We start from the raw sequence: 18,051 nt of genomic DNA on the forward strand, positions 1-18,051 counted from the left end.
TGGTAGCACGCGCCTATAGTTCCAGTTACTTGGAAAGGCTGAGGCGGAAGGATCGCCGGAGCCCAGCAGGTCGAGGCTGCGTTGGCCGGGAGCGGCCACCGCACTCCAGTCTTGGTGACAGAGTGAGACTCCAACTCAAAAAAAAACCAACAGTCTGGGCCAGGCATGGTGGCTCATGCCTGCAGTCCCAGCTACTCAGGAGGCTGAGGTGGGAGGATTGCCTGAACCCAGGAGGTCATGATCATGCCACTGCACCTCAGCCTAGGTGACAGAGTGAGACTTCGACTGAAAAAAATAAATAAGTAAAAGTAAAAGATAAACATGTAGTCTTACTCTGAGGCCCATCTTTAGCATTGTCATCTGTGCCACTTGGGCCTCAGAATTGGAATTTGTAGTAATTTCCTCTCTAAGGAGATTCTGACTACTGACCTCATGGGAAGCTGATCCTTTAGGTACTTGGCACTGGAGTCATCCAGAAACCCTTGAGAGTGTCCCCACGTTTGCATGTAGGAAGCAGAGACGTGGGGTGTGTGCCTTGGAGGCATAAAACAGAGATTGAAATGCAGTGTCCCGGGCAACCCCCTCGGGTCCTCTCCCACTGTGGGACCTTTTCTGGCCTCTCAATAAATCCTGCTTTCTCAAAAAAAAAAGAAAAGAAATGCAGTGTCCCTTTTTCCTAGATTGACCCCATATTTGGGCAAATGTACAGACACTCCCTTTTCATTTTTACTTTTTTTTTTTTTTTACTTGGAGTCTTACTCCGTCACCCAGGCTGGAGTGCTATGGTATACTCATGGCCACCCCAGCGTCAACCTGCTGGCTCCAGCAATCCTTCTGCCTCAGCCTTCCAAGTAGCTGGAACTATAGGCGCGCACTACCACGTTCAGCAAATTTTTGATTTATTGTAGAGACGAGGTCTCGCCAAGTTGCCCAGGCAGGTCTCGAACCCGCAGGCTCAGGCAATCCACTCGCCTCAGCCTCCCAAAGTGCTGGGATTACAGACTGAGCCACCGAGTCCGGCTAATTTTTTGATTTATTGTAGACACGAGGTCTCACCATGTTGCCCAGGCTGGTCTTGAACCCATGGACTCAGGCAATCCTCTCGCCTCTGCCTCCCAAAGTGCTGGTATTACAGGCATGAGCCACCACGCCCAGCCTCATTTTTATCTTGTAAAGCACATTCTATTACATTAACCTCCAGAAGCAACCTCTGCTTACCAAGACAGAAAGAAAGAGATCACCTCTCCGAATTAGATATTAGGGATCGTGCTTTTTAACGTCAGCGTTTGGGGAGGAGTTCTCTGGGGTTTTCTACTGTTTTTACAATTGAGTAATACACCAGGGCTGTTAAGATTTTTGAAAATATCAATCTGTTCCAACTTTTCTGAGGGCAGCTGCAGCGTGACCAGGCTGCGTTTATAGACGTGCCAGGTCCTGACTCTTTTGAAGTGGTGGAGTTTGCAGCCCATTGTTGAACAAGTCTCCACTTCCCGTCCGGCAGTGGAGCCTCTGTGGGGTCCCAGGGGAAGCCCAGTCTTGTGATCCCTAGAGGAAGACCGCATGCCAGCTGAGCTCAGACTTGGCCTTCTTTTTTTTTTGAGTTGGAGTCTCACTCTGTCGCCCAGACTGGAGTGCAGTGGCCGCTCCCGGCCACCACAGCCTCGACCTGCTGGGCTCCAGCGATCCTTCCGCCTCAGCCTTCCAAGTAGCTGGAACTACAGGTGCGCGCTACCACACCCGGCTAGTTTTTTGATTTATTGTAGAGATGAGGTCTCACCAAATTCCCCAGGCGCGTCTCGAACCCACGGACTCAGGCAATCCACTCACCTCAGCCTCCCAAGGTGCGGGATTACAGGCTGAGCCACCGAGCCCGGAAACTTAGTCTTCTTTAACACTGCAAAGCTGATGGTGGAAACTCAGTTGAGCCACTGGGGTGGGAAGGAAAAGGAGGAAAGCCCACACAAAAAAGGGGGTCATCAGCCGGGCTCGGTGGTTCAGCCAGTAATCCCATGCTTTGGGAGGCTGAGGTGAGTGGATTGCCTGAGCCCTCGGGTTCAAGACTTGCCTGAGCAACCTGGTGAGACTTCATCTCTACAATAATTCAAAAAAAAAAAAAATTAACCGGGCGCGGTAGCATGCGCCTGTAGTTCAGCTACTTGGAAGGCTGAGGCGGAAGGATCGCCAGACCAGCAGGTCACTCCAGTCTGGGTGACAGAGTGAGACTCCAACTCAAAAAAAAAAAGGGGGGGTCATCTTAGCTTCGGTCTATTGAAAAAAAAATAACCAGAGAGGGGCACATTATACTGGGAGAGAAGAGGAAGAGCGACTCTTTGGGGGTTGCAAACAATCCTATTAGGTTTATTGATGATGATAAATATGATAGAGATCGGATTTTTTTTTTTTTTTTTGAGTTGGAGTCTCACTGTCACCCAGACTGTAGTGCAGTGGCTGCTCCCGGCCACCGCAGCCTCGACCTGCTGGGCTCCAGCGATCCTTCCGCCTCAGTCTTCCAAGTAGCTGAAACTAAGGCGTGTGCTACCATGCCCGGCTAATTTTTTTTATTTATTGTAGAGATGAGGTCTCTCCTGCCCAGACGGGTCTCGAACCCGTGGGCTCAGGCAATCCACTCACCTCAGCCTTCCAAAGGCACGGGATTACAGGCTGAGCCACCGAGCCCGGCTTTTTTCTTTTTTTTTGAGTTGAGTTCTCACATTGTTGCTCAGGCTGGAGTGTAGTGGCATGGTCATGGCTCACTGCAGCCTTGACCTACTGGCTCAGGCAATCCTCCCACCTCAGCCTCCTGAGTATCTGGGTCTACAGGCATGCACCACCATGTCCAACTAAATTTTTTTGATTTTTTTGTAGAGACGAGATCTCACTGTGTTGTCCAGGTTGGTCTCAAATTCCTGGCCTCAAGCAATCCTCCTGCCTCTGCCTCCCAAAGTACTGGGATAATGGATGTGAGCCACCGTTCCCAGTCACTTTTTTCTTTTTTTAAAAAGGCCATAATCTATAGGAAGCTCTTCTATTTCCAATCTTGAATAACTTTTTATTTAAACGTCACTCAGAATGCTTATTATCATGAACACAAGTATTATTTTGAATCTTTTGTATATAGAAAAAAGCAAGATTTTCAATGTATGAGAAAACATTTAAAAATTAACATAGTTACAAAGAACCAAAATAAACCTTAATAACCTTTTTTTCTCAAAATTACTTTTGAGTCCCTGGTGTGATTCCGTCCTGCGCGGCTGTTCTTTGGAGCAGTAGTCATTTGCCTCCGTCCCCCTTCTCTCTCACCTAAGTGTGCGCCACCACCCCATGGAAGATTCGATGGACATGGACATGAGCCCCCTGAGGCCCCAGAACTATCTTTTCGGTTGTGAACTAAAGGCCGACAAAGATTATCACTTTAAGGTGGATAATGATGAAAATAAGCACCGGTTATCTTTAAGAACGGTCAGTTTAGGGGCTGGTGCAAAAGATGAATTGCACATTGTTGAAGCAGAGGCAATGAATTATGAAGGCAGCCCAATAAAAGTAACACTGGCAACTTTGAAAATGTCTGTGCAGCCAACGGTTTCCCTTGGGGGCTTTGAAATAACACCACCTGTGGTCTTACGGTTGAAGTGTGGTTCAGGGCCTGTGCATATTAGTGGACAGCACTTAGTAGCTGTGGAAGAAGATGCAGAGTCAGAAGATGAAGAGGATGAGGATGTAAAACTCTTAAGTATATCTGGAAAGAGATCTGCTCCTGGAGGTGGTGGCAAGGTTCCTCAGAAAAAAGTAAAGCTTAGCCGGGCTTGGTGGCTCAGCCTGTAATCCCGCGCCTTTGGGAGGCTGAGGTGAGTGAACTGCCTGAGCCCACGGGTTCGAGACCCGCCTGGGCAGCGAGACCTCATCTCTACAATAAATCAAAAAATCAGCCGGGCGTGGTAGCGCGTGCCTGTAGTTCCGGCTACTCGGAAGGCTGAGGCAGAAGGATCGCCGGAGCCCAGCAGGTCGAGGCTGCGGTGGCCGGGAGCGGCCACTGCACTCCAGTCTGGGTGACAGAGTGAGACTCCAACTCAAAAAAAAAAAAAGTAAAACTTGCTGCTGATGAAGATGATGATGATGAAGATGATGATGATGATGATTTTGATGATGAGGAAACTGAAGAAAAAGCTCCAGTGAAGAAATCTGTACGAGATACTTCAGCCAAAAATGCACAAAAATCAAACCAGAATGGAAAAGACTCAAAACCATCAACACCAAGATCAAAAAGTCAAGAATCCATCAAAAAACAGGAAAAAACTCCTAAAACACCAAAAGGACCTAGCTCTGTAGAAGACATTAAGGCAAAAATGCAAGCAAGTATAGAAAAAGGTGGTTCTCTTCCCAAGGTGGAAGCCAAGTTCATCAATTATGTGAAGAATTGCTTTCGGATGACTGACCAGGAGGCTATTCAAAATCTCTGGCAGTGGAGGAAATCTCTTTAAGAAAATAGTTTAAACAGTTTGTTAAGTTTTCTGTAACAGTTAATATCTGGCTGTCCTTTTTATAATGCAGAGTGAGAAACTTTCCCTACCGTGTTTGATAAATGTTGTCCAGGTTCTATTGCCAAGAATGTGTTGTCCAAAATGCCTGTTTAGTTTTTAAAGATGGAACTCCACCCTTTGCTTGGTTTTAAGTATGTATGGAATGTTATGATAGGGCATAGTAGTAGTGGTGGTCAGACATGGAAATGGTGGGGAGACAAAAATATACATGTGAAATAAACAGTATTTTAATAAAGTAAAAAAAAAATTACTTTTGAAAGCTAATCCAGAGTGTGAAAAACGTAACCTTATTTTGTTGCAGTTGAGTAAAAATGGACCAGAACCAAAAGTTCAAGTGCAACGTGTGTGTGCAGTTCGGTTAAGCAGTTTTCCCTTCTTTAAGATTGTTCTGGGGCTGGGCGCGGTGGCTCACACCTATAATCCCACCACTTTGGGAGGCCGAGGTGAAAGGACTGCCTGAGTCCACGCGTTCGAGACCAGCCTGGGCAACATGTAAGAACTTTGTCTCTACAATTAAAAAAAAAAAAAAAAAATATATATATATATATATATTAGCTGGGCGTGGTAGCGCGCGCCCGTAGTTCCGGCTACTTGGAAGGCTGAGGCGAAAGGATCACCTGAGCCCAGCAGGTCAAGGCAGCGCTCCAGCCTGGGCAACAAAATGAGATTCCAATTCAAAAAAAAAAGGATTGCTCCGAAGGATTCATTCATTAATTTTAAACCACAGTCCTACCTCTGTGGGGTTGTTTCCTTGAATGAGCCTCAAAACAGCACTATTTTCACAACAATCGCTACCTAGGAGAGATGCATTTACAGGCATCAGTCACAGCTTGTGGGCATGTTCTGGTGACTGAAAGACATCAAAATCAGGATGTCAGAGTCCCAAATAAAAACGATCTGGTCCATGAGGCTTGTTTTTCTAGTAAGACCAGTAAAGACCACGACGAGATGGCGCTGGGTTCTGGGCTCTAAACGCTGGAGAATTAAACCACCAGAAGGCTTGCCTACTGGGGAGAAAGCTGACCTTTTCAAGCTCTCCAGCTTCTCGCCCCCTCCTCCTGCTCCTCCTTCCCACTCCTCTCCTCCGCCTCCTTCTCCACCTCTCCATCCTCCCCCTCTCCGTCCTCCTCCTCCCACCCAAGCATCACCTCGTGAGGCCTCGTGGCGTTTGCAGAGCGCGCACCGCCCCCACCGAGCCTGGCGCCTTTTCTGCAGGCGCGGGGGGGGGGGGTTGGAGTGAGGGAGAGGCCCAGGGCACATGATGCGCCCCCCAGCCCGCCCAGCACATGACTCAGGCGGGCCAGCGGGGTCCTGGCACACCCGAGCCGCGTCCCAGAGCTCGGCTCATGGCCTCCCCGCGCCTGGGGACCTTTTGCTGCCCCACGCGGGACGCGGCCACGCAGCTCGTGCTGAGCTTCCAGCCACTGGCGTTCCACGCGCTGTGCCTGGGCAGCGGCGCGCTCCGCCTGGCGCTGGGCCTCCTGCAGTTGCTGCCGGGCCGCAGGCCAGCGGGCTCTGGGGCCCCCGCGACTTCCCCGCCGGCCTCGGTTCGCATCCTGCGCGCCGCCACCGCCTGCGACGTGCTTGGCTGCCTGGGTAAGGGCGCGCGGCCCGCAGGTTGGGACCTACTCTGTGCTGGGGTGTGGAAGCGCGTCGACCTGATCGGTGCTCCGGTGAGGGCGCGCGGCCCGCAGGGTGGGACCTGCTCCGTGCCCGGGTAAGGGCGCACGGCCCGCGGGATGGGCTGGATGTCAGAGCATTTGAAGCAGAGAGAAAGAGGAAGTTGGAGGCGGTTCCCTAGGGACCGGACTGGACGACTAGGTAATTTTGCAAAGCAGGGTGGTCAGTAAATTCCTGTCCAAGGAACATGGGTTTTGTTTTTTGGGATTTTTTTAAGTTTATAGTGTTTTGTTTTGTTTTTACAAGGAAATTTCAGATGGTGCAGTTAAGCAAAACCCTGGTTAACTGCACCAGGAAGACACTAAGAAACTAACAGTTAACACCATCTCTGTGGTTTTTTGTTTGTTTGTTTTTGAGGAGTCTTACTCTGTCACCCAGGCTGCTGCGCTCAGGCAATCCTTCCGTCTCAACCTTCCAAGTAGCCAGAACTACAGGCGCGCGCTACCACGCCTGGCTAATTTTTTTTACTTTTTATTGTAGAGTTGAGGTCTCACCATGTTGCCCAGGCTGGTCTTGAACCCATGGGCTCAGGCAATCCTCTCACCTTGGCCTCCCAAAGTGCTAGGATTGCAAGCACGAGCCACCGGGCCGACCTCTGCGTATTCTTTTCTGTTTTGCACTGTAGATTCAATACCTTCTCTGTCCGGGCTTTTGGGTTTGGATTTTACACCACAGATGTACAAATTGCAGCCCACCAAATCCTGCTGCCCGTTTTCTCGGGCCACGAACTAAGAATGGGTTTACATTTTTGAATGTTTTTAAGAATCGAAATAAGAAAAATATTTGTTGGCTTGTGAAAATTACCTAAAATTTAAATGTCCGTGTCCATCAATAACGTGTTTTTTTTGTTTTGCTTTTTTTTTGAGTTGGCGTCTCACTCTGACACCCAGACTGGAGTGCAGTGGCCGCTCCCGGCCACCGCAGCCTCGACCTGCTGGGCTCCGGCGATCCTTCCGCCTCAGCCTTCCAAGTAGCTGGAACTAGAGGTGCACGCTGCCACACCCGGCTAATTTTTGATTTATTGTAGAGATGAGGTCTCGCCAAGTTGCCCAGGCGGGTCTCGAATCCGCGGGCTCAGGCAGTCCACTTACCTCAGCTTCCAAAAGCGCTGGGATTACAGGCTGAGCCACTGAGCCCGGCTCATCAATAAAGTGTTAAGGGACTGCAGGTGTGTCATGCGTGTGCATTTGCACATTGGGAAGGACTGCCTTTGCTTTACCAGGGCAGAGTGAATGTTTGACAGAGAGTGGATGGCTCCCCAAACCGAAAATATTTACTATCTGGCCCTTTACAGAAGAGTTTGCCAACATCTGTTTTAAACTAAAGCATGATTTTCTTTCCTTCCTTCCTTCTTTCTTTCTTTCTCTCTCTCTCTTTCTTTCTCTCTCTTGCCCTCCCTCCTTTCTCTTTTTCTTTCTCTCTTTCTTTCTCTCTCTCTCTTTCTCTCTCTCTGTCTCTCTCTCTCTCTCTCTCTCTCTCTCTTTTTTTCTTTTTTGAGTTGGAGTCTCACTCTGTCGTCCAGACTTGAGTGCAGTGGCCACTCCCAGCCACCGCAACCTCGACCTGCTGGCCTCTGGCGATCCTTCCGCCTCAGCCTTCCGAGTAGCCAGAATTACAGGCATACGCTACCACATCCGGCTGATTTTTTGATTTATTGTAGAGATGAGGTCTCGCTGCCCAGGCGGGTCTCGAACCCGCGGGCTCAGGCAATCCACTCACCTCAGCCTCCCAAAGGCGCGGGATTACAGGCTGAGCCACCGAGCCCGGCTTCTTTTTTTCTTTCTTGACAGAGTTTCACTCTGTTGCCCAGGCTGGAGTGTAGTGCCTGGACCACTGCTCACTACATCCTTAAACTCCTAGGCTCAAACAATCATTCCACCTCATCCTCTCTTGTAGCTGGTACTAGAGGTGTGTGTTACCTCACCCAGCTAATTTTTTTATTTTTGTTTGTAGAGATGAGGTCTCGCTGTGTTGCCTAGGCTGGTCTTGAACTCTTGGGCTCAAGTGATCCTCCTGCCTCAGCCTCCCAAAGTACTGGATTACAGACGTGAATCACCAGTACTGGCCAGCATGACACTTTAAACAGCTAGTTTTATTTTTGTTTTTGTTTTTTTTTGAGTTGGAGTCTCACTCTGTCACCCAGACTGGAGTGCAGTGGCCGCTCCTGGCCACTGTAGCCTCGACCTGCTGGGCTCTGGCGATCCTTCCGCCTCAGCCTTCCAAGTAGCTGGAACTACAGGCGCGCGCTACCACACTCGGCTGATTTTTTATTTATTGTAGAGATGAGGTCTCGCCAAGTTGCCCAGACGGGTCTCGAACCCGTGGGCTCAGGCAATCCACTCACCTTGGCCTCCCAAAGCGCTGAGATTACAGGCTGAGCCACCAAGCCCAGCCTAGTTTTTTTTTTTTTAAAGCTATATTTTGCCATTTTGTTTAACTTTTTATTTTGGAAGATTTCCAACATTTATAAATGTGGTCTAATATATAAACAAGTACAGTTAATCATGGGTACCTACTACCGAGCTTCATGCATAACCCTTTTCATCTTCCTCAGAATTTGCATATTATTTTGTCCATTCAGATCTCAGTATAGCACTCTAAAACATAAGAATTTTTTTTTTTGAGTTGGAGTCTTACGCTGTTGCCCAGGTTGGAGGGCAGTGGCACGCTCCCGGCCACTGCAGCCTCGACCTGCTGGACTCCGGCGATCATTCCGCGTCAGCCTTCCGAGTAGCTGGAACTGTAGGTGAGCGCTACCACGCCCGGCTGATTTTTTATTTATTTATGTATTGTAGAGATGAGGTCTCGCCAAGTTACCCTGGCTGATCTCGAACCCACAGGCTCAGGCAATTCACTCGCTTCGGCCTCCCAAAGTGCTGGGATTACAGGCTGAGCCACTCAGCCCGGCCTAAAACATAAGAATTTTAAATATTGTTCTGAGGGATAAACAAAAGCTTGAGATGTACGTACCAGAACATAAACTGCAGCACGGAGACCCCCAATGTTCACCCAGACTTTGGCCACCTTTTGCCATACATGTCGCATTCCAGATAAAGCCTTGGTAAAGCATTTCGTGTCCTGAGTAAGTAGCACAGCTCGGCCTGTTGTAGGTGTACAGACACGGCTCATCTCACGTAGGCAAGCTGGATAAAGGTTCATCCCTCAGAACAAGATGGAGAAAGAGGAACTTCTTGGTAATGCAAATAATCAAGAGGACTAAAAGTATTTGTACTTCCCAACACTGGAAATGTTCACATGAAGAAGTTGCTTTGAGAAAATAACCAAAGTACAGCCTGCACTCTGTAAACCATTCTAAAGCTCTTCATCCTGCTTAGCCAAAGGTGTGAGTGTAATATGATGGAATTGAAGAGTTCTTCCTGGAAGCTGTTTTGAAGGGGTATTAGCTGGACAATTAGTATTTTGCTTAAAATGCTTTAAAGATGCCTAGATAAAAGTCTACTAAAATGCTCTGGGATTTGAGTTTAAAAGATTTTATTTTCAGGTTTATAGTCTTTACCATTGTGGCAAATCCAAAACTACCCTGGCCTAAAGGAAAGTTAGAGAACATAGTTACATCTTAGGCCACATTTCCTTGCCTATGCATCTTTGCTACTCAAGTTCTTCATCTCAGTGTCAAGAAACGGAAGTATTATTACATTTTGTAAACAATGTTTTCCCCTATGTCAAAGTGAACTATCACAAGGCCTATAGGAAAGTTTGCCATCTTATACCTTAAAAATTACAATATGCATCTGTTATTTGGATTCATATATACAACTAAAATAGAGGACTAAGATTTATTCAAGGGATTGTAAAGATACTTAACTCTTAATGCAATGTAGAACATTTCTATTTGTGAATAGCAAGGTACACTGCTAGATAAGGTATGGGACCAAAAAGCCAAACTAAACTTCTGTACATAAAGGTGTTTTGCTTTTCAAAAACAAACTTGTCAGAGTATTTTTTTCTTATTAGTTTCTTAAAAGGTCTAGAGACAAAACTGTTGTATCTTTGAATAAAACACTTTTAAATTGAGAAAAAAAAGAGTTTTAAATATGAATGACCCCAATATCATTAACACTTTACAGTAATTAAAGTCAATTCCTTAAAATCGTCAGCATATATTCATTGTCTCATAAATGCTATTTTTCAGTTGATTTGTTCAAATCGGGATCAGAATATTGTCCACCCTTTGCAATTGGCTGACAGGCACTGACCATTTTGGAATCCCATTTTTCAGTAATGTTTGTTCTTGAAGCAAAGACTGTTAAGCTGCACTAACTACCCGACCTTGAGTAGGTATCTGGGCACAGGTGGCTGTGTGTCCCAGGGCCCAGTTCTGTTCTGTTCCCATGACAGAGTGACCAAAATGAGACTGGAGACACTCAAGCACCTTGATTTCAAATAACGCTATGCAAACTCAAGTCACTTTCTCAGACCTGAAGAATAAGACAAGGATGTGTTATTTCCTTTCTATTAGTGATCCAGTCATTTTGGTGCAATTCAATCAAAAGTGGTTTTTCTTTCTGACTCTACTAAATCATTTTGGAAAAGCATCCTAATAGTAATTTAGTTTCTGCAACTTGAGTATCTGGAAATAAAGATGTACTCAATCATCTTCTGAGGGCTGGTGAAATAATACTTGTTTATCTTTTAGCCTTTAGAAGGAAGGTAGATAATATTGTGGGCAAATGAGCAGAGGCAGAACTCAGGAGAAGCTGGGTGATCAGGTCCCCTTACTGAAAAATAAGAAATGTGAATGCATGAGACTTTTTTTTTTTTTTTTTTTTAGTGAGAAAGCAGGATTTATTGAAAGGACAGAAAAGTTTCCACAGTGGGAGGGGACCCAAGGGGATTGCCGATACTTTTATGAAGCTCAAAGGAGTGCTAGATGCTGAAAAGCGTAGGACAGTATACAGAAGAAAGGTATTCGTCTTGTTAGCAGTGGTTTGACGGTCAGAGGATATGTCTTAAGCTTTATAGTGTTCACAGTTGCCCTCTAGTAGTGTATAACATAGTATGTGTTTAGTAGTATATCACACGATGTATGTTTAGTAGTATATTACATATGTGCATGGCATATGTCTGGTAGTGTATTGCATGACGTGTTTATAATGCATTACATGACATGTTTAGTAGTGTATTACATATTGTATGTTACTAGTGTATTGCATGTTATATGCTAGTATATTACATGTTATGTGTTTAGTAGTTTATTACATGCATGTGTTTAGTAGTATTACCTGGTGTGTGTGTGTTACATAGTGTGTTTAGTTGTGTTTTTAGTCATATATCATGCGTGTTTAGTAGTGTATTACATATATACTAGTATATACTAATACATAGTGTGTAGCTTGGTATTCTTTAGTAATATATTACATAGTATACTTTTTTCTTCTTTAGTAGTATATTACATAGTATGCTTTTAAACAAAAGAGATTACTTTATCAACAAAGAATCATACTACACACCATGAGTGCATGTACTGTTTTGAGGAATGTTAGATATTTGGGTCTAATATATAGTAAGAGAAACTCACAAATAAATGCTAAAAGCAAATTATTGAGAGCTAATGTGTGAAAATCTTAAATGTAATGTTTAAAAAGAATAAAGGGGCCGGGTTCGGTGGCTCAGCCTGTAATTCCAGCACTTTGGGAGGCTGAGGTGAGTGGATTGCCTGAACCTGCGGGTTTGAGACCAGCCTGGGCGACTTGGCAGAATCTAATCCCTACAATAAATCAAAAAATAAGCCGGGCGTGGTAGCATGTGTCTGTAGTTCCAGCTACTTGGAATCCTGAGGTGGAAGGATCGTCGGAATCCAGGTCGAGGTTGCGGTGACTGGGAGCGTGCCACTGCTCTCCAACCTGGGTGACAGAGTGAAACTCCAACTTAAAAAAAATAGAATTATTTTCTGAGTAACTCATTCTTCTTTTTCTCTCTGTTTCTGCACACACCAATATGTATGAATTTTTTCTTCCTTTCCTCCCTGCCTTCCTCCTTCTTTCCTTCCTTCCTTTTTTCTTCTACTTCCCTCCCTCCCTTCATTTTTTCCTTCCTTCCTCTTTCTCCCTATATATCATCTCTCTATCATCTCTCTCATTCTCTCTCTCATCCATCCATCTATCTATCTATCTATCTATCTATCTATCTATCTATCTATCTATCTATGGTTTTTACAAAGCAACAAGTCACCTTTAGGTTTGAATTAGGATCAGATACAAAATATCTCATTCTCTCTCAGGTATTGTGGCCCGGTCTTCGGTGTGGTTGGGATTCCCGGATTTCGTGGACAGCGTCTCAGATGTGAATGCAACAGACATCTGGCCGGCTGCTTTCTGCGTGGGGAGTGCGGTAAGCCTACCTTCCTCTGTGCGCCCTCTACTCCCTTCCTGTACTCCTGGTGCACAGCAGCCTGGGAGATTCTGTTAAAAATGCACATCCTCTGGCCCTGCCCACCCCACCACTCAGGAACCCAGCCATCTGTGTTGTAACAAACCCTCCATGCACACTCAAGGGCTGTTTCTCCTGCCTCTATACTCCCAGAACACATCTGCATCCTCGCTTTTTTTTTTTTTTTTTTGAGTCAGGATCTCACGCTGTCATTCAGGCTAGAGCGCAGTGGCATGATCACAGCTCACCACAGCCTCCAATTCCTGAGCTCAAGTGATCCTCCCGCCTCAGCTTCCTGAATAGCTGGGACTACAGGCTTGCACCACCACACTCAGCTAATTAAAACATTTTTTTGGTAGAGACGAGGTCTTGTTATGTTGGCCAGGCTGATCTCAAACCCCTGAGCTCAAGCAATCCTCCTGCCTCGGCCTCCCAAAGAGTTGGTATTACAGGCATGAGCCACCACACCTGGCCCACTCTCACCTTAAATAGATCCACAGTCAAAATCAGCTGGCGAAAAAAAACCTCAATATATTGGATGTATTTTCCTTAATGAAATATAGATTTAGCCGGGCTCAGTGGCTCAGCCTGTATCCTGCACCTTTGGGAGGCTGAGGTGAGTGGATTGCCTGAGCCCGCGGGTTCGAGACCCGCCTGGGCAGCGAGACCTCATCTCTACAATAAATCAAAAGTCAGCCGGGCGTGGTAGCGCATGCCTGTAATTCCGGCTACTTGGAAGGCTGAAGCGAAAGGATCGCCGGAGCCCAGCAGGTCGAGGCTGTGGTGGCCGGGAGCAGCCACTGCACTCCAGTCTGGGCAACAGAGTGAGACTCCAACTAAAAAATATATATATATATATGTATATATATAGATTTACATATATTAAATATATAAATAAATATAAACAGATAAAATAATGACATATGCATACACAGACACATATTTGTTACGCTCCATCTATCACAATGGTGTTCCAGTGAGTGATTTGAGTTCACACACTCATGCTGGGTTGATTGCCCTGTTCTGTAGTAGAATTGCCAGCTTCCTCACTTCCTCCCCTCTGTGGCTTCCTAAGTGCACCCGATGGAGCCTTTGTCTCAGCCTACAATGGTGAGGCATCCTCATCTGTTGCTGTTTCTAACACCCAGAGCCCCCTTCTTTCACCTTCTCCTTGAAACCAGTGTCGGAGTCTTTCCTGCCCATACTCATTCGTTCTCAGAGGAAGAGCCCCTAGTTCAGAGCCCCTGGTATCTCTCACCCCAGTTTTAATTGCACACCTTAGAACTTCATCCTCCTGGTCGGGGGTGGTGGCTCATGCCTGTAATGCCAGAAATTCAAGACTAGTCTGGGCAACATAGCATGACCTTATTTCTACAAAGAATAAGCATGATGGTGCCTGTAGTCTCAGCTACTAGGGAGGCTGAGGTGGAAGGATCGCTTGAGCCCAGGAGTTGGAGGCTGCGGCAAGCTGTGATTGTGCCACTGTGCTCCAGCCTGGGTGACACAGCGAGACCCTGACTCAAAAAAAAACAAAAAAAAAACCCCAAAACAAAAACCAAAACCATCCCCTGTATGTCCATGTTCACTAGAAGGCAGAGTTTGTTAGTCAAATCCAGCTGAGCAGATGGAGGGTAAAGCCACACACCCATCCCTGGCCACATCCTCCCCTGGGTCCCAGGGACTGCTCCCACATGTGTCCCAGGAGCTTTCATGTGCTGCTTCCTGGCGTCAGAGGAAGCCGGCATCAGTGGTGCCGTTTCACGGATGGGCTGGGCATCTTGTGCCTGCTTCCAGATGCTTTGATGCTGGGCTCTTCCTGATTGCAGATGTGGATCCAGCTGTTGTACAGCGCATGCTTCTGGTGGCTGTTTTGCTATGCGGTGGATGCCTATCTGGTGATTCGGAGATCTGCAGGACTGAGGTACTCACCGAGCGAATGCACAGGGATTTCCGCTCTACTTCTATTTTAGAGGAATGTCTCCAGATACCACCAAGTGTACAAGGGTATTTTGCAGTTTGCAGATACCCTCAGTCAAAATCTGTCAGCTTGTCCCTCCACTAAAAACATTTGGGACAGCTCATTTTTAAGAGGCCAGAAGCATATTCAAAATGATAGCCCAGCTGGGCTCGGTGGCTCAGCCTATAATCCCACGCCTTTGGGAGGCTGAGGTGAGTGGATTGCCTGAGCCTGCGGGTTCAAGACCCGCCTGGGCAGCGAGACCTCATCTCTACAATAAATCAAAAAATCAGCCAGACGTGGTAGCGCGCGCCTGTAATTCCGGCTACTCGGAAGGCTGAGGCGGGAGGATCGCCGGAGCCCAGCAGGTCGAGGCTGCGGTGGCCGGAATCGGCCGCTGCACTCCAGTCTGGGTGACAGAGTGAGACTCCAACTCAAAAAAAAGCAAAACAAAACAAAACAAAAAAATAGTAGCCCAGCACAGTGGCTCATGCCTGTAATCTGAACTACTTGGGAGGCTCGGATTATAGGCACGAGTCACTGTAAGGCGTGATCACTTGAGGCCAGAAGTTGCAGACCAGCCTGGGCAGCATAGTGAGACACCATCTCTGAAAAACAAACAGGCCAGCCACGGTGACTCATGCCTGTAATCCCAGCACTCTGGGAGGCCAAAGTAGGATTGCTTGAGCCTAGGAGTTTGAGACCAGGCTAGGAAATATAGCAAGACCTTGTTTCTACAAAACAGTCAAAAATTTAGTCAGGTGTGATGGTGTGTGCCTGTTGTCCCAGCCACTTGGAAGACTGAGGTAGGAGGATCACTTGGGCCCAGGAGATCAAGGCTGTGGTGAGCTGTGAGCATGCTACTGCACTCCAGCTTGGGTGACAGAGACCCCAACTCAAGCAAACAAACAAAATACTGAGGATTTTATTTTTATTTATTTATTTATTTGTTTGTTTGTTTTAGTGGAAGTCTCACTCTGTCTCCCAGGCACCTCCCATTGTGCTAGGATTACAGGCATGAGGCACCACACGCTGCCTATACTGAGAATTTTATTTTTATTTACTTATTTATTTATTTTTGAGTTGAAGTCTCACTCTGTCCCCCAGGCTGGAGTGCAGTGGCATGCTCACGGCCACTGCAGCCTCAATATTCTGGGCTTAAGTGATCTTTCCACCCAAATGTTCCAAATAGCTGGAACAACAGGCATGTGCTACCACCACACCCAGCTTATTTTTTGATTTATTGTAGAGACGAGATCTCACCAAGTTGCCCAGGCTGGTCTCGAACCCCCAGGCTCAGGCAATCCTCTCACCTCGGCCTCCCAACGTGCTGGGATTACAGGCTGAACCACTGCTCCTGGCCATGGATTTTAAAACCTAGAAAACAAGTAATTCAATAAATTAGATATTTGGAACTGGACAAGTACTAAAAAAGCATTAACATGAATATAAACAACTTTTGATTACATATAAATGCTTGAGGAAGGCTGGGCACAGTGGCTCAAACCTGTAATCCCAGCACTTTGGTAGGATGAGGTGAGAGGATTACCTGAGCCCAGGAGTTCGAGACCAGCCTGGGCAACCTGATGAGACCTTGTCTCTACAATAAATCAAAAAATTAGCTGGGCATAGTGGTGGGTGCCTGTGGTTCCAGCTACTTGGAAGGCTGAGACGGAAGGATCAACTGAGCTCAGCAAGTTGAAGCTACGGTGGCCTTGAGCATACTACTGTACTCCAGTCTGGGCAATAGAGTGAGACTCCATCTTGAAAAAAATAAAAATAAAAACAATTAAAAAAAAAAAGGTTCAAGGAATGTGTGTTGGCCCTTTATGCTAAATCTGGAACTCAAGAATGCTGGGCCTGGTGGTGGCTACTTGGGATGGGATGACTCAGTGGGTAGTACCTTGGACACTGGTGTGTTTGAACTACTGCCCAGTCACTCCCCAGATGAGTAACTGTTGGTGAGTCGTTTCGGCTCTCTGGACTTCTGTTTTCTCAGCTGTGAAATGGTACCTACTGCATAAGGTCACTGGGAAGAGCGAACGTGGCAAGTCCATAGACATGACTGAGATCAGTGCTGGGCAGGGGCAGGCTGGCAGTACATGTCGGCTGTTACTCTAGACAGGTGTGCACATGGGTTGAGGAAATGGCAACACAACCACCTGAGGTGACCAAGAGAAGCCAGACGTGGCAGGGCAGGGTTCCAAACCTAGGAAGCAGCATTTACCCCCCAACCAAGGTCATGGTCCACTTGAATCAGGTCCCTTTTGAATGGAGCTCTTGCTTGCTTTTTTTAAAAATAGCTTTATGAAGTTCACCTGTTTAAAATGTACAATCCAGCAGTTTTTAGTGCATTCACAGAATTGTGCAACCATCACCATCAGCTAATTTTGACATTCTAATTATCCCCCGCAGACCTCTTGTACCAGTGACCAGTCACTGCTCAACCCCCCTCCCCCAGCCCTTAGCTACCACAAATCTACTTTCTGTCTCTATGGATTTGCCTGTTCTAGATATTTCATCAATGGAGTCATATGACACATGACCTTTTGTGTTTGGCCTTTTAAACTCAGCATAACATTTTCTTTTTTTTTTTGAGTTGGGGTCTCACTCTGTCGCCCAGACTGGAGTGCAGTGGCCGCTCCTGGCCACCGCAGCCTCGACCTGCTGGGCTCCGGCGATCCTTCCACCTCAGCCTTCTGAGTAGCCGGAATTACAGGCGCGCGCTACCACGCTCGGCTAATTTTTTGATTTACTGTAAAGATGAGATCTCGCCAAGTTGCCCAGGCGGGTCTCAAACCCGCGGGCTCAGGCAATCCACTCACCTCAGCCTCCCAAAGGTGCGGGATTACAGGCTGAGCCACCAAGCCTGGCTAGCATAACATTTTCAGAGCTAATCCATGTTGTAGTATGTGTCAGCACTTCATTCCCTTTATGGTCTGAATGTTTATGACCCCCTAATATTCAGATGTTTGTATCCTAACCTCTAAGGTGATAACATTAGGAGGTGAAGTCTTTGGGAGGTGATGAGGTCTTGAGGGTGGAGCCTCATGAATGGGATTGGTGCCCTTATGAAAGAGGCCCCAGAGAGCTCCCTCGCCCCTTCCACCATGTGAGGACACTGTGAGAAGGGGCTGTCTATGAACCAGGAGGGGGTCCTCACCAAGCACCTTATCTGCTAGTACGTTTACCTTGGACTTCCCAGCATTCAGAACTGTGAGAAATACATTTCTAGCTTTTCAATTCTTTCTTTTTTTTTTTTTTTGTCAGTGCCTCACTCTGTCACCCAGGCTGGAGTGCAGTGGCACGCTCACAGCCACTGTAGCATCAATCTTCTGGACTCAGGTGATCCTTCCACCTCAACCTTCCAAGTAGCTGGAACTACAGGCATGTGCCACCATGCCTGGCTAATTTTTTTGGTTTATTGTAGAGATGAGATCTCACCAAGTTGCCCAGGCTGGTCTTGAACCCCTGAGTTTAGGCAAT

At 46.8% G+C, this 18,051-nt stretch overlaps 1 protein-coding gene and 1 pseudogene across 2 annotated transcripts in view; both read left to right on the forward strand.

Moving 5' to 3' along the window:
• Window positions 1-3,224: 3,224 nt before the first annotated feature.
• Window positions 3,225-4,785, forward strand: LOC103268033 (annotated as a pseudogene). Its single transcript, XR_002482372.1, has 2 exons — window positions 3,225-3,796; window positions 4,054-4,785. The product of XR_002482372.1 is annotated as a nucleophosmin-like (transcript).
• A 942-nt stretch (window positions 4,786-5,727) lies between these two features.
• Window positions 5,728-18,051, forward strand: part of GPR143 (G protein-coupled receptor 143) — a 46,938-nt gene continuing 34,614 nt past the window's right edge. Inside the window, exons 1-3 of the mRNA XM_008065604.1 lie at window positions 5,728-6,134; window positions 12,460-12,569; window positions 14,435-14,529. Coding sequence (XP_008063795.1) covers window positions 5,825-6,134; window positions 12,460-12,569; window positions 14,435-14,529 — 515 coding nt within the window. The 5' untranslated portion in view covers window positions 5,728-5,824. The remainder of the gene's footprint in view (window positions 6,135-12,459; window positions 12,570-14,434; window positions 14,530-18,051) is intronic.

Source organism: Carlito syrichta, unplaced genomic scaffold (assembly GCF_000164805.1).
Source record: "Carlito syrichta isolate Samal-C Ts95f unplaced genomic scaffold, Tarsius_syrichta-2.0.1 Scaffold103472, whole genome shotgun sequence".
NCBI classification, from domain to species: domain Eukaryota; kingdom Metazoa; phylum Chordata; class Mammalia; order Primates; family Tarsiidae; genus Carlito; species Carlito syrichta.